This window comes from Prionailurus bengalensis, chromosome A3, assembly GCF_016509475.1.
Source record: "Prionailurus bengalensis isolate Pbe53 chromosome A3, Fcat_Pben_1.1_paternal_pri, whole genome shotgun sequence".
NCBI classification, from domain to species: Eukaryota; Metazoa; Chordata; class Mammalia; order Carnivora; family Felidae; genus Prionailurus; species Prionailurus bengalensis.
The window spans coordinates 10,091,408-10,107,555 of NC_057354.1; the positions used below are offsets into that span (position 1 = coordinate 10,091,408).

Below are 16,148 nucleotides of genomic sequence, written 5' to 3' on the forward strand. Positions count from 1 at the left end.
GATGTTTCTCGTGGTCTTGACTGGCTGTTCAAGTGTGTACAAATCAGGATTCAGAGAAACTCCTGATCGCAGAAATCATCTCAAGCCTTTGGCTCTGGTTCCTCCCTGCCCCCCATCTTTAAGCGAGGTGTTGAAACCATGGTCTTTGTGTAGGAGTTCCGTGGTGCTGGAAGTGTGGTCTGTGACCTACTGGATGGAGACCAAGCAAATTCAGAAATTGAGAAAGCTTTTAAAAATAGCTTGGGGCGCCTGGGTGGCGCAGTCGGTTAAGCGTCCGACTTCAGCCAGGTCACGATCTCGCGGTCCGGGAGTTCAAGCCCTGCGTCAGGCTCTGGGCTGATGGCTCAGAGCCTGGAGCCTGTTTCCGATTCTGTGTCTCCCTCTGTCTCTGCCCCTCCCCCGTTCATGCTCTGTCTCTCTCTGTCCCAAAAATAAACATTGAAAAAAAAAAATTTTTTTTTTAATAAATAAATAAATAAATAAAAATAGCTTGATGTTTTCAAGGCACCCAGCTTTCTGTCCTCTCAAATAACATTTGGCCTTTTTGGTCCTATTTCACTTGTAATTTGTGTTACAACTTATAAAAAATGTCCACGTGTGATGGATCAGAAAACGTCTGCAAACTAAGTTTTCCCTAGGTCATTTGAGAAGCACTGTTGCAAGTTTTGCCTCCTGGATCTTACCAGTTGCGTGTCATGTTACCATTTCCCTTGTCCCCTGTGTTTCCTGGAAGTTGGTAGTTCAAGAAAGGACTTCTATAAGGCCAGAGCGTACTTGGCTTTGTTTTTTGTTTTGTTTTGTTTTGTTTGTTTTTTTTTCAACGTTTATTTATTTTTGGGACAGAGAGAGACAGAGCATGAACGGGGGAGGAGCAGAGAGAGGGAGACACAGAATCGGAAACAGGCTCCAGGCTCTGAGCCATCAGCCCAGAGCCTGACGCGGGGCTCGAACTCACGGACCGCGAGATCGTGACCTGGCTGAAGTCGGACGCTTAACCGACTGCGCCACCCAGGCGCCCCTTGGCTTTGTTTTTAATGTGTCGTCTTTTCTTTTCCCCCAAGGCTGTTCTAGCCTAAGATGCACCATGGTGGTTCCATTTGAGAAAGTAATGCTTTTTTTTTTTTTCTTTTTTTGTCTCCATTTCAGCTTCAGAATTAGATAATGATCCCAAACCAACTTGTCCCGCCGTGGATGGCGGTGATGCTCAGAAAATCCCTGCCATGGCCCTTGCCCCAGAGTCGAAGGACCAAACCGTGATGCTCGGAGAAAGGACCTTCAACTGTTGCTATCCAGGTGAACCCCAAACGTGCCGCGTGGAGCCCCTTCTCTGTACCGGGTGCTGGCGGACGAGCTCTGCCTCACTTTACCCGCTGAGCCCCTGTGCTGTGTTCCCACATGGTCCTGGCACACAGGAGCGTTCTGTGTGTTCTAAGTATCCTGTATGGCATCTGAGCTCAGTGGGACTTCCCAGAACTTCAGACTTCTGGTAGCTTCCTTTTGGAGCTTTGTTTATTTATTTTAGTGAACTTTTTTTTTGTCACAAACTTTTTAATGTGTATTTCTGAGAGACAGAGCACGAGCGGGGGAGGTGTAGAGAATCTGAAACAGGCTCTAGGCTCGAACCCACAGACTGAGATCATGACCTGAGCCGAAGTCCGATGCTCAACTGACTGAGCCACCCAGACCTGCCCAGCTTTTTTAAGAAAAGCTGTTTTGTTTTGTTTTTTTTCCCCTCCTAGGTTGCCACTTCAAAACTGTTCATGGCATGAAAGATCTGGACCGCCACCTGAGAATCCACACAGGTATCCGTTTGTTTGTTCAAAGCTTGAATGTTTAAAAAAAAAGGATATGAATTTAAGTGTTGGCGTAGAACGTGGTAAGCAGGCCAGGAAGAGTCGATGCCTCGTGAAGTGGTCTGGTGGGGTGGGCTGTGACCTCAAAGGTCAGAAGCTAGGGGAAAAGTGCCGGGAAACCTGTTCCAGGAGATTGGATCAAGGCTGTTCACGAAGGGCTTTTCCGAAGATTCTTAAAGTCTGAACGATGGCTCCGTAACCAGACAAGACCAGGAACATTCCAGCAGGGGGAGCAGCAGGGGCGGGGGCTTAGAAGGCACAAAATGAGTGGAGGGAAGGCTCCGCGGAGGCCCTGTGGCCCTAGTAAATGTCAGATGAGCATAATGAGGTTGCTTCTTAAAGGTTCCTCCTTGAGAGCAGCCAGCTGCTGAGAATACACAGAAAATGGGCTGGAGCAGAGGAGTTTCCATGATCTACAATTGGGGTCTGTACACTGTGGGCCAGATCTAACCTGTGCAGCTCATTTGTCGTCTGTGGCTGCTTTGGCCCCACGGTGGGCATTGAGTAGTCACTAGAAAGACTGTGGGGCACAGATGTCTAAGATATTTACTATCCGGCTCTTTACAAAAACTTTGCCCGCCGTTGGTCTCGGGTCCTAGTCCATGGGAGTTAAGATATTGGTCTGTGGGGCGCCTGGCTGGCTCAGTTGGAAGAGCATGTGACTCTTGATCTTGGGGTTGTGAGTTCAACCCCAAATTAGGTGTAGAAAGGACTAAGAATAAAAATAAACTTAAAAAAATTACTGGTCTTTTGGCTCTTACAGAAACTGAAGTGGCTTAAACATGATCCACTTTCTCTCGAGTACGACTTAAGAAGGGAATACTCCCCAGCTGGTAGAATAGCCCTGTCATCCTTAATACAGAGCTTCATCTCCAAGGCAACTGCTCTCCCACGCCCGACTCGGTTAACCACTGGGAAGCAGAAGTAGGGGAGGGGCTTAAAGCACCCCTCCCTCAGGCCATGTCCTGCCCCACCCCCAAGCAGAATCCCTGATGACTCCTGGGAGGGAAGCAGAACTTGGTCGTGGCCACATCCAGCATCGAGGAGGGCTGGGAAGTCCTTTCCAGAAGGACAGCCTCCTGCCCAGCTGAACTTGGGAGCTGCGATAGGCAGGCTGCTTTCTGGGCGATGAGTCATCTCTGCCGAAATTGCACGGCATTGTGCCAGGCAAACAAGAGAATGAAGGGTCCTTCTCACCAGGGACGGGTAGGTCATGAAAGGGTCCTTCTCACCAGGGACGGGTAGGTCACGAAAGGGGGAAGGGGGTGTCCTGGAAGCACAAGGGCAACAGGAACATGGAACAGTGCCAGGGTGGACCGAGAAAGCTACCAGAGACCAGACTAATAATCTATTGGAAAAATAGAGTGTGTTGGGGATACAGGAAGGAGGCAAGGCCCTGTCCTTGGGGTTCAGAGTCTGTGATCTATCCAGAAGGGGGAGTGGACAGATGGCTGCCCTATGGGATGATTAGGCTATTTGTGTCCAATGCAGATGTTCTAGTTGTCTGAATCTCTTCACCAGTGGCAAAATAGGAGAGGGCTCTGGGCGCTCAGAGCATCTCTCCCTCAGGGCATGACCCCGAAGGTAGTATCCGTCATGATTCATGGAATAGTGAGAGCCAGCTAATGGTGGCTTTAAAACCAAGGTACTTCTATCCTGTGACCATCCAAATTAGGTATGGTGGACAACCCCCATGGTTCCGGGGAGTCGGGCTCTTCTGTTGTCCCTTTGACACCCCGAGGATGTAGCTCACCTAGGCATGGGCCGAGGAGGCTTCCTGCCCCTTCGAGGTACATCCTGGAAGCTACGTGTCACCTGGGTTCATGTCTGATGGGCCAAAACTTCATCACGTGCCTACTTTTAGCTGTGGAAATGGAGGCTGACAAAGTCTTTGGCCAGCTTATAAAAGGTTGTTTACAAAAAACCCGGAACTGATACATGGGCCAGATGGCATCCCCGACAGATCTGAGAGGCAGGGGCGGTGACGTGTGCAGGTGATCATTTAAGGCTTCAGCTGGACCTTTGCCAAATGGATAGAACAGTGGTTCTCAAAGCACTGTTTAGAGCTGCTTTTACATCTAAAAATCAAAGACTTCCCCCCCCCCACCCCAAGTTTGTGTTTTATCTAGTTACTGCATTAGAAATTAAAACCACAGGCACCTGGCAGGCTCAGTCAGATAAGCCTCCAACTCTTTGGCTCAGGTCATGATCTCCTAGTTCGTGGATCTGAGCCCCCACGTCACGCTCTGTGCCGATGGTGCAGAGCCTGCTTCGGATTCTGTCCCTCTCTCTGCCCCTCCCCTGCTCATGCACGTGCATGCACACACTCTTGGAGAGCAACTTTAAAAAAAAAGAAAACCTTAAAATATCTGCTTAAAAGTAACAGCCGGGGTGCCTGACTCAGGGCATGCCACTCTTGATCTTGGGGCTGTAAGTTCAAGCCCCGCATTGGGTGGAAGGATTACCTAAAATCTTAAGAACGTCTCTCAAAACTTGAATAAAAACTAACTCCCCCAAAAATGTGACCAGGGGCATCATCTGTACCTTTGCAAATCTCCTTGTTGAAGTCAGCTGGATTCTCACGCCTGTAGTCAGTCCATCACCGTGTGTTTTGAGGTGTCGGAAGAAAATCTGGCCTCTCCCATGTGGTTGAGATGGGAATGTTGATCGCCATTTCAGATAACGTTCTTTATTCTGCCCAACCCAACAAAGGGTGGTTTCTTAAGGATTAGTTGCTGTGTAGAATCTGTAGCCACATCCACAACCTTTTCACACCGTTAAACTAAAATCCATTGTTGTAATTACTTTGGCTCTTAACCCCTGCTTGAATTTTTAGATGTCCTGCATTAGTCTCTTGAAAATACCGGTTGACCCACTCACGTGATTCTTCCAAATATTGACCCATTTCATAATCCTGTAGGGAAAAAAAATCCCTTTATATTCTCGGCCTCCTTGGAAAAAAAAAAAAAGTCTAAGAACCAGGAAGCTGTGCCCTCAGGGGAGGGACTCCATTCTGACGTCTCAACTTTGCGCTCAGAGCTGGGATGTTACCCTGGCCCTGTTGGTAATTTTCCTTGCAATGACAGGTTCACTTAGTTCCTTCTGAAGATTTGCCAGATGCCAGACCTGGGGCAGGAAAAAAAAACCCGTAGTTGGTCTGCTCTTTGAAGTCCAAGTGGTGTGGACACTTAGCTTGCATCCCAGCCACGTGATGGTGCTTGTTCTCCAGACAACCGGGGTACTCGGGTTCACGGCGGAGTACCTTCTGCATACTTCGTATTTCGCTACAAGGTGTTAAAAAAAAAAAAAGCTTCAGGGGGAGTGGCTTAATCAGAGCAATTTGCTGCTGGGAAAAGCTACTCCTAAGTGAAAGGAGCTCTGTGCTCCCTGGGAGGGCATGGGGTGAAGGGCATCCGTACTGCTGGTAGAGCTGATGGTCGGTACTCGGGCACCTGCAGTTCTGCTCAGCGACTCCTGGGGCAGGTGTAAAGGTCAGCAATGAAAACAAAGTCTTCCCCCCCCCCCCCTCTTAGTCAAAGGTATTTCCATACTACTACAGGCTTTACCAGAAGAGACTCTGGGACCCCCGGGCACCCACGGACTGCACTTTGAGAACCGTAGAGGGTGGAGTTGGAGGGGCAAAGGCAGGAGGGTGGGGGTGCCGCAGGCACAGGAGTGGCTCAGAACGGGGGCCCTGTGTACCCAGAATGTGGGCTGGCTGCAGACTTCTATTTGGGAAGAGTAAATTAGCAAGCTGGCTGTGATCACATTGGAGACTTCTTGGAAAACCAGACCTTGATCATGGATCTTATTACCTTTATCCTAAAGCTACGTCTTCTCGAGGCTCCGGGGTGGCTCAGTCAGTTGAGATTAGGACTTTGGCTGGGGTCATGATCTCGAAGTTCATGGGTTTGAGCCCCACACCAGGCTCTTCACTGTCCGCAAAGAGCCTGCTTTGGATCCTCTGTCTGCCCCTCCCCACTCATCTGTCCTCTCTCTCTCTCTCAAAAATAAACATTAAAAGAAGTCCTGTTTTGTCTATATAGCCCAAATGCCAGTTTCTCCTGGGTGAAAAAGTGTTTAATGTTTTATTAGAGCGTGCAAGGGAGGAGGGGGGAGAGAAAATCCCAAGCGGGCTCCGTGCTGCCAGCACAGAGCCCGACGTGGGGCTCAGACCCTCAAACTGCGAGATTGTGGCCGCAATATAGAGTCCAGAATCGGACGCTTGGCCAGCTAAGTCACGCACACGACCCTCTCCTGGGCGAAAATATTTCATCGAAGTGAAGATGGCCCTGTCCTGCAGCACGTCGTAACAGGAGTTGGGCTTAAGGTTTCTGTTCTGAGGTTTTACTTCCTCACTTGGTGGCGGCAGCAGGTTAATCAGTCATGGAAAGAGTGGAGGCATTTTTCTCTTTTCCCTCTGCCAGTAGACCGTTAACTGAACGTGTGCACACTTTTCCTGGGAGCCTTGGTAGAACATGCCAGCGATGCTCTCTGCTTAGGACTTGCAGCAGATGGAGGGGGGAGTGTCAATTAGGCTATGAGGACAATGTCCTCTCAGTGGCAACTAAGACTGCTCGGCCCCTTCCGGTGTCCCCCAGAGTCCATCATTGCTTCCCGCCTTGTCTTCTGTCCAGGACCCGGCCGAAGCAGCAGCCTCTGTCCGGAACCTGCCAGATAAAGTCGGTCTTGACCTTTTTTTTTTTTTTTTTTTTTTTTTTCCTTTCCTGCCTTGGACCCTCGCCAGAATGTTTTTCAGTGCGATAAAATGACGTTAAGCTATACTTTAGTACAACTGCTCCGTGTTCAGGGGGAGACACAGAATCCGAAGCAGGCTCCAGGCTCTGAGCTGTCAGCAGAGAGCCCAGTGCAGGGCTCGAACTGCGAGATCATGACCTGAGCCTAAGTCGGAAGCTTAACCAACTGAGCTACCCGGGTGCCCAGTGTGGTCTTCTACTAGACTAACCCTTTCTATTCCACACTAAAGACCAGAAGTGAAAGCATCACCTGGGATCTTGTTAAAAAGGCCGAATCTTGGGGCTAACCCAGACGTGATGCAAACTACGTTTTTACTCTTTTTAAATTTTTTTTTCAACGTTTATTTTTTGGGGACAGAGACAGAGCATGAACGGGGGAGGGGCAGAGAGAGAGGGAGACACAGAATCGGAAACAGGCTCCAGGCTCTGAGCCATCAGCCCAGAGCCTGACGCGGGGCTCGAACTCCCGGACCTCGAGATCGTAACCTGGCTGAAGTCGGATGCTTAACCGGCTGCACCACCCAGGCGCCCCTGTTTTTACTCTTTAAGTTCGATGCAAGAACTAGGAGATGGTGGTCAAAGGGTGCAAACCTCCAGTTCCGAGACGTATGCGTTCTGGGGATCTGACGTACGGTGTGGGGACTGTTCAGTTAACGTTACGTTCTTGAAAGTTGCTGAGCGTAGATCTTAAGTGTTCTCACCACAAAAAATAATTCTCTGAGGTCAAGGAGGTGCTAACTAAACTTCTAGTGGTGATCCTTTCTCGATATATTCTTGTATTAAGTCATCACGCTGGATGCCTTAAGGTCCTGTTCGTTAGATCTCCAAGCCGGACAAAACCGCCTAGTGATGCAGCCTTCCTCACCCCCGCATTAGTATGTGCAGGAACACAGAAGAAACCCTGTTTAATGTCGGGTCAGCTACTAGATCCTGTCTTAATTGGGAAGTAGTGACGAGCATAAATGAGGCTTCAAGAGACCCGCAGGTATGAACATGGTTCCTGTCTATTGACCGGGGTCTCAGGTCAATTATTAGTATGACTATATTATTAGTATAGTGTGTTGACTGCACAGTGGGTAGGAATGCTAACTTCCAGTTAGAGGTAGTAGAAATAAAAATTGCTTCCCGTATAAGGTCTTGGGCCCCCTAAACCTTGCCTGCAAGCCCTGAATTAAGAACCCCTGATCTGGAATGTTACTGGTCATCCCGGGCAAGAGAAACGTGACCAACCACACCCTGGCTTTTAAAAAGCCTTTGCCTGGGGGTGCCTGGCTGGCTCCGAAGAGCTGGTGACTCTCGATCTCGGGGCCGTGAGTTCAAGCCTCTCATTGGGTGTAGAGATTACTTAAAACTTGAAAAAAGGATTTGCCTGACAGCAACGCCTCAGCTTGAATTCTATTTCTTTGGGCGGCACAAGACCCGTACCTAAGCCTATGGTCAGTCCCGGGGCTAGGGAGGCAAAATTCTCCTGGGCGGGGGGGCACATGAATACTGGAGCAGTGAATCGTTCACTTCGGGGTACATCTCTGACCTAGCGATTTGAATGGTCGTTGATCTGTTTTTTCCTGGTTCAGACGTTGTAATTTGACCTATTCCTAAACCATTATCCTTGTTATTAAATCTTAATTTGATTGGGGTAAAGTTCTACATAAGTCACGATGGGCTCGACATCCTGCCCCCTTCCTCTCTTCCAGAGTCTGGTGGAATTGTTGTCAATCAGGTAGGTAGTCTTGTCTCCCACCCCCACCCTGGGGACACTGGTCAATAATCAGAAGACCTTTTTGACTCTTAACACTGGGAGTGGAGGTGCTCCTGGCATCTAGTGGGAGGTGGTCAGGGATGCTGCTGAACATCCCACAGTGCACAGGAGAGCCTGCAGGAAAGAACTAATTGACCAAAAAGGCGATATGGAGATTGAAGACCCTATGGTATTGATATCTTCTCCTTGAGCAGATCTCCCTTCTTAACCGTTATATGTGTATACGGGTTAGCTGCTGCGTATCCTAATTTCTTCTAGTTTATTAAATTGCCTACGGTTCACCTTTAGCCTTTTGTTAACCATGAACTCAAGTCTATAAACATTCCTCTGAAAACAGGGATAGGCTCTAGGTTTTGATCCATGGAGCTCTCCCTGTTCATCTCTAGGGAGCTTGTGATCTGATTTTGATTCTTGAACAAAGAGTTTTAAAATATGCTCTTGGGGCCCCTGGGCAACCCAGCTGAGCGTCTGGCTCTCGATTTCGGCTCAGGTCATGATCTCACGGTGGCATGGGTTTGGGCCCCGCATTGGGCTCTGTGCTGGCAGCTCGGAGCCTGCTTGGGATTCTCTCTTGCCCTCTCTCTCTCTCTGCTCTTCCCCCACTCAAACTGCCTCTCAAACTTTAAAGTAAAAAATATATGCTCTGACTTTTGGAAAACCGTTTGTGAAACCATATTCATTTCAGAAGTTTGAGTCCCATCCGCTTGGTTTTATCTTTTCAGTACGAATTTCTCCGTGGCTTTCACCATGATTTCTGTTTTGTCTAACAGTTGATACTTTTCTAGCACTTTTCCTACAATGTTTTTCTGTCCTAGAATCTGTTTCCTAGAATAGGTTTCTACTTGTCATTTTTATCTACCTTAAGAGCATTAAACTGACCCCTTAAATGCGTTAAAACTCTTAACAGGGAAACGTAACCCATTTATCTTTACTTATACGCAGTTTGACTTTTACTTGTGTTCTTTTGCCTCTCTTTTATGGTTCTCTTGTGGTTTGGAAGCAATAGTTTGCATTTTATTATATCCCACATCTTCCTTTTTTTTTTTTTTTTCCTGATGTACACAGTTCAAGCGTGATGCCCTGAGTCATCAACTGGCTTTATTTTCTCTTCCCACTCCATGCTAGTTCAAGTGTAGGACTCCATTTAAATAATTTCTGTAGAACTTTTGCAGACACTGCTCTCATCTTGCTGCCATCCAGGGTTGTTGGAGGAATGATAAGCTGATCTGAGCATTTCTTTCTAAAAGCTGGAAGATCTCCTCCCTATGCGTCTACATAAGCCATCTGAAGACCCGTGGCTGTCTTTCGTGTAGAGAAGTAACTGTTTTCTCTGTTCTGTCCTAGACCGTCTAGAACTGGCTTTCATGTCTTGTACTTTCCCCGTTGTCCTTTTGGGCAGCCTTCTGGGAGATTCTTTCGCTCCATCATCTAAGTCCTCTTGAGACCACCTTTCTGCTAGACAACTTGGAGTCTTGAGAGTCCTAGGAGAATAGGAAGTGTCACGAAAATGAAAATGGTTTGCTTTTAGAACCTCAGTTTTGTGGACATGCCTTTTGTGGTTCTGGCTTTCCCCCTAAGCATTTGTTTGTTGGGTAGTTGTTTTGTTTGTTTTTTTTTAACCTGCATATGATCAGTCTGGAGTGGTTGTAGGCGAGGGCTGGAGCACTCCTCGGAGGAAATGTTCTGGCAATAGGGTCCTGTTCTCCAGAATCTCTCTGGCTCCTTGAGGCCTTTGCACTGTTGCTGTGGTTGTCAGCACCCTCACTTTCTAATAGCCTGGGGGTAGACACCGTTGCTGCTGTGGTTTGGTAGAAGTAAGGGAGGGAGTCATCCCGATCATTCTGTGTGGTTCGTCAGCTGCTGAGCCAGAAAGCCGTTCTAAGATCCCTACACCTGAACTTGAATACTTCTAATAATCCCTCGCTTTCTCCCAAACCGGGTTTGCCCTATGATGTTCTCCTTCAGTCTGATTTTAGCTCATCTGTTTCTTCGGATTCCTTAAAATTTGTGAGCCATCAACGAAGAGCCCACCTTCTCGTGTCCCAGTGCGCTGAGCTATGGTATCTTCCTGTCTGGGCATTTGGACCGAAGAAAGAGGCAGACCCCTATGCCCCGGCTCCCATCTTGGTCAGATCTCTTTGCCACCCTCTTCATAGAGAAACCCTTAACCCCTTGAATCTTCCTTATGTGTTTGAAGGAGACAAACCACACAAGTGTGAGTTCTGTGACAAGTGCTTCAGCCGGAAGGACAACCTGACCATGCACATGCGTTGCCACACCAGCGTGAAGCCCCACAAGTGTCACCTGTGTGACTACGCCGCCGTGGACAGCAGCAGCCTCAAGAAGCACCTGCGGATACACTCGGACGAGCGGCCGTACAAATGCCAGCTCTGCCCCTATGCCAGCCGCAACTCCAGCCAGCTCACCGTGCACCTGCGGTCCCACACAGGTAGGTCCCTGGCCTTGGAAACCTGTGCCTTACTTGTTACCTAGCCTCTTAACCTTCATCTCCTCAAAACACAAGCATCTGAGGTGATTTGATGGCCCAAGCAAAAGAATTGGAATTTTCGGTGGTTTTTCACCAAGAAGACAACTTCCAGTAACACATGGAAGTCGGACAGCTGGGTTCTCTAACTTCACAGACCACAGCTGGGGAGGAATACCCAAGACAGCAGTTAAGCAAAGGCTGTGTCTCCAGAGTCCGATGTATAAAGTAGGCATTTCGTCATTGTACAGAAATCGATTCCATGCCTTAATTCAGAAATGTGACCAAATTAGTTGACGGGAACTGTGAATCCCAAGTTTCTAGTTTCTGGAAATCAGACTTTGCCAGGAGCTTGCTCTTCCCCTGGTGAGACCCCTTTTGAGTAACAATAGAACCAGCCAGCTCCTGGTGGCTCAGGAAATATGGGGGTTGGGAAGCTCAAGAGGCTGAGAAAATTAGACTTTTCAGTGAATTCGTAGAAGATGGTGAGCAGGCTGAAAATGCTGACATCTGAAACTAAGTAAATAAGTAAATAAAATTCCAGCAGACAAATGGGAGGCAGACATAGAGTTGGGAGCCCATCCTTCCAGCCAATGTCTTACTGCCCTGAGACCTCTGAACTTGAAACTGGCATGTAGACCTGCCAAGGCCACATAGCTCAGAGGAGAAGCTAAAGCCGATTTGGCAGTATGGCCCCAAGTGCCCAGTGGCAGATAAAACCCATGACACCTATGTCTAATCCTAAATCCGTCTACTCTTCCTAAATCTAAATGTCAATTGTGGAAACAAGTGATCTAAAATGCACCAAAGCGAACCAATCCTGGAGTTAACCAAGTACTTGGGTAATCGTTTCCATCCTAATTGGTATCTTCCCACTAGCAGAAATGTTGCATCCAAGACGAGTTCTATGAGAAGGCAGTGAGAACAAAGTATGAATTAAAACGAGAGCTGCTGTCTACAAAGGTAAAGAAATTTCCCAGAGATTAGATGAAAAAAATCTGATTTGTATAACTGAGAATAAGAAGCTGGAAGTTCAGAGTCACTAACTAGGCCTAGGAAAAAAAGAAAACAGAAGTGAGAAAATCAAATGAGAAAGAATTTCCCAATTCTAGAGAGCTGTGAGAATGGACAGGGTTCACAAGATTCCAAGCACAGAGGGGGTGGATGGGGAGTGTCAAACCTAGGAAAACTTCTCAGTGGTGTTGGCTTCTAAGGGGATAGTGGAATAGTGTCCTCAAAGCTGGGAAATGATTTTGAAGGAAGAATTCTATACCCAGCTAAACTTCCTGAAGTATGCAAGTAGAAAGTAGGCACAATCTGCAAGAAGTCAAGACTTCCAGCCAGCCTGCTGGCGGAAGTTACTGCAAGATAGGCTGTTCTCCAGGGAGAAGACCTAATTTGGCATGAGATACTTGGTGTATATTTGGATATAGTTAAGTTTGCAGTAAAGAAATCTCCAGATAATTCCTCTGTAGAAGGTTTAAGAGAAGATTCAATAAATCAGAAGTTAAAAACCCACAAGAAATTTCCCATAAACTGTTACATAATTAAAAGATTGGATGACTCTGAGGTTATGGCAAGATTCTTTTTTTCCTCAGTGCGTAGTCCAGTCAGGAATTAAGCTAAACTGTGAACCAAAATAAGCATGAAGGAAAAGCGAATCAGTTTGACCTTGATACTATCCCATGGCCCAGGTGTGACAGTAACCCTCTAAGGAGGTGGACGGAATTCTGGTCCAGTATTTGCCTCTGGTGAATATGACCTATACCCAGTCACAAATTGTAATTTGATTCTAACACTGAAAACAACTAGTTAAAGCCTGGGAATTCACTGGTCAGAATGCGAATGTTCTGGAACTTAAATGTGAAAATAAAGCTATCCTGATGAGTAGGAAGACACAGTGTGGTGATGAAGAGGAAGGACTCCTCAAGAAACCTCTCCAGCTGATAGACTAGAAGTCGGGAAGTTATTACCCAATGTAGGAGGTAACACCAGAAGAGTAAAACACCTACCCAATAATGGAGGGTAGGGGGGAGGATGGGCGTGTAGGGTAAGTGAGATGCTCATCTTTGCTTAGGTTCAGCTGATGATGATTAAAGTAGGAACCTCCCGGGGCGCCTGGGTGGCGCAGTCGGTTAAGCGTCCGACTTCAGCCGGGTCACGATCTCGCGGTCCGTGAGTTCACAATCTCGCGAGATCTCGAGTGATCTCGCGTGAGTTCGAGCCCCCCATCGGCTCTGGGCTGACGGCTCAGAGCCTGGAGCCTGCTTCCGATTCTGCGTCTCCCTCTCTCTCTCTGCCCCTCCCCCGTTCATGCTCTGTCTCTCTCTGTCCCCAAAATAAATAAAAACGTTGAAAAAAAAAAAAAATTTAAAGTAGGAACCTCCCAAAGCACTAAAAACCCTTAGCAGTGCCTCCGGAGTACAGAAGGAGGCTATGGATTTTCAGGACTTGTTGTGGGGCAACATATCCCCTCATTAATTTTAGAAGTAAAATTCAGTCTAATCGGAAACTTTGGCTTGTATTACTAAAGTTTCCTATCGATTGATGCAATACAGCTCAAACGCTAGAGTAAGCGATTAGGTCCTAGTTGGCTTTGGAACAACTGTGACCTAAATTGTACCCCTTCCACGTCCACCTTTGAGGCGTGAGAGTCAGATTCGAAAGCAAAGTGACCTCATGAAGAGCACGAGCTTGGATTGGATATCATGGTGCCTGAGTTTAAACCCCTGCTGTTTGACCTCCCTAAGCCTCCGTTAGCCCATCTATGAAATGGGGGTTATGGTACCTACTCCTAAGATTGTCGTGAGGAAAAGAGAAGGTCACGGACGTGGTAAGTGGTGCTGTCAGGGAGTCACTGGTAGGTAGAGTTCAAAGACCCACGTGTCTCTGCGGCTACAGGTATTCTGACGTATGTTTGGGGGGAGCTCTTTCGCCTGCCCGCTCTAATGGAAACACACCTTCCGTTGTTAGGGGACACCCCCTTCCAGTGCTGGCTCTGTAGCGCCAAGTTCAAAATCAGCTCGGACTTGAAAAGGCACATGATCGTGCACTCGGGGGAGAAGCCTTTCAAGTGCGAGTTCTGTGACGTCCGCTGCACCATGAAAGCCAACCTCAAGTCGCACATCCGCATCAAGCACACGTTCAAGTGCCTGCACTGCTCCTTCCAGGGCCGGGACCGGGCCGACCTCCTGGAGCACAGCCGGCTGCACCAGGCCGACCACCCCGAGAAGTGTCCCGAGTGCAGCTACTCGTGCTCCAGCGCGGCCGCCCTGCGCGTGCACAGCAGGGTGCATTGCAAAGACCGCCCGTTCAAGTGTGACTTCTGCAGCTTTGACACGAAGCGGCCCAGCAGCCTGGCCAAGCACATTGACAAGGTGCACAGGGACGAGACCAAAACGGAGAACCGGGCCCCGCAGGGCAAGGAGGGGCCCCGAGGGAGCAGCTCCCAGCACGTGGCCAAGATAGTGACCCAGAGGGCCTTCCGCTGTGAGACCTGCGGCGCCTCCTTCGTCAGGGATGACTCTCTGAGATGCCATAAGAAGCAACACAACGACCAGAGTGAGAACAAGAACTCGGACTTGGTCACCTTCCCGCCCGAAAGCAGTGCCTCGGGGCAGCTCGGCCCCCTGGTCTCCACGGGGCAGCTTGAGACGCCCCTGGAGCCCAGCCAGTGCCTCTAGTTCAGCCAAAGAGGGTGGTCAGCTGTCTGGATTCCAGGCAAATGCCCTCCGAGTTGAGGCCGTCAAGCCAGACTTGAGCTGCTAGCTCCGGGGACAGCTGCCCCAACTTTCCAGGCCCTCGAGGCAGTGGCCGCAGTCGCTGGCATGAGAACCAACGCCAAAGCACCAGTGTGGAGACTGCCCTCCACGTTGCCGTCTAACCTCCGAGCGTTGTCTAAGCAAGCGGACCCAGGCGTCCCGAGGTTGGGGGGGGGGGGGGTGTCCATCACGCACGGCTCTATCCAGTAGGGATGGTTTTGTGCTGGTTTCTGATCCTAAAACGAATCCATCTGTGATGGGATTATTAAATTACTTAGACGACATGGAAAACCAAACTGATGCAAACAGTGGGGAAGGTTAAGAGGACAGCGGGGTATGTGGGGGGGCCTGGGGCGGCTGGAAAAGTTCTGTATCTTAACCTGGGTGGCGGTGCCGAGTGTTCGCCTTATGCGCTCGTGTGGTCCCTTTTAGCGCTGTCTTCTAATAAACAGGCAGACTCCTCTGTGGGATGAGGTAAGAGGGACGGTCCATTTTTGTCTTTACGCCCTTGCAGTAGAGTGGTTATGGCATGGGGTGCCCCAGCCCCAGCCCGTTGGGTAACGCATTCTGAATGCACACGGGCTTTCTCCAGGTCTCTGCTTCAGGGAAGTGAAACGCAGTTGGATCTGTAGGTGGCACCAAAGGTCAAGCTAGCACTCCCTGCGTCTGCCATACGAATTGCGAAACTCCGCTTCCGTGCTTCGTGAAGAAAAGACTAGGGGCCCAGTGGGGCCCCAGCTTGGTTCTGGGACACGTGATGGCCGGAGCTTAGAGTCTCCTCCCAGTAAGCACTTGGTATTTGCTGCGCCAACAAGTGGAAACCCCACCCTCTTGTAGATGGACATTTTGCTTGGCCGAAACTTCGGAGGGCTCTGGAAGGCCAGTGGATATGTAATTGATCCAAAGCTGTTTTGTCCTTTGACACCTTTCCTCACATCCGGTCTTTGTGCCCTCATCAAGTTAGACGTCTGTGCTTTTAAAACCAATTAAGTCGATCCATTGTTTTTGGTAAACTAGGGAAAAAAAGGACGTGAAAATTTTTATAGATTGTTTACGGGGGAATAAATGGTTTACTTATGAAATAGCAAGAGGTATGTAGCTTACTTTGTTATGCGTTCTGTTGTTTGAACGTATCTGATTGAGGTGTGGCATCGGGTGAATGATAAAACCCTGTCGGACCTCTTTGTTGCCAGAAGAAAAGATGAAAATGATGGAAACACGTGATAGAATTAATCCTTGCTTTGCGTCTGTGGTTTTCCACTGTTCAAGGGAGTGTTTGGTTACCGAATGCCAGTGCATTGTACTGATGCTGTTGTCACATTTCTGCTGTTTGTCACGAGTCTTATCTGTGTTTCTGTTCTAGTAGCAGGGGGCTGTTGACCTTTCAAGTGGGAACCCGTAGATCGAAATCATAAACGTTCCTCAAACTTTTGGTATCACAGCTCTTCAGATAAACAGGAACAGCCTTTTTGAGAAGGCCTATTTTTCCCCCCATTTTGTATGGACTTTCAGAGGTCCAAGATCCACCCTGGG

The 16,148-nt window shown here is 48.6% G+C and overlaps 1 protein-coding gene across 4 annotated transcripts in view; it reads left to right on the forward strand.

Annotated features, from left to right (window-relative positions):
• The window catches only part of ZFP64 (ZFP64 zinc finger protein), a 90,311-nt gene extending 74,608 nt beyond the window's left edge, over positions 1–15,703 (forward strand). For all 4 annotated transcript variants that reach the window (XM_043553656.1, XM_043553653.1, XM_043553652.1 and 1 more), the window contains 4 exons: positions 1,147–1,293; positions 1,740–1,802; positions 10,567–10,818; positions 13,828–15,703. In XM_043553656.1, coding sequence (XP_043409591.1) covers positions 1,147–1,293; positions 1,740–1,802; positions 10,567–10,818; positions 13,828–14,537 — 1,172 coding nt within the window. In that variant the 3' untranslated portion in view covers positions 14,538–15,703. The remainder of the gene's footprint in view (positions 1–1,146; positions 1,294–1,739; positions 1,803–10,566; positions 10,819–13,827) is intronic.
• The last annotated feature ends 445 nt before the right edge of the window (positions 15,704–16,148 follow it).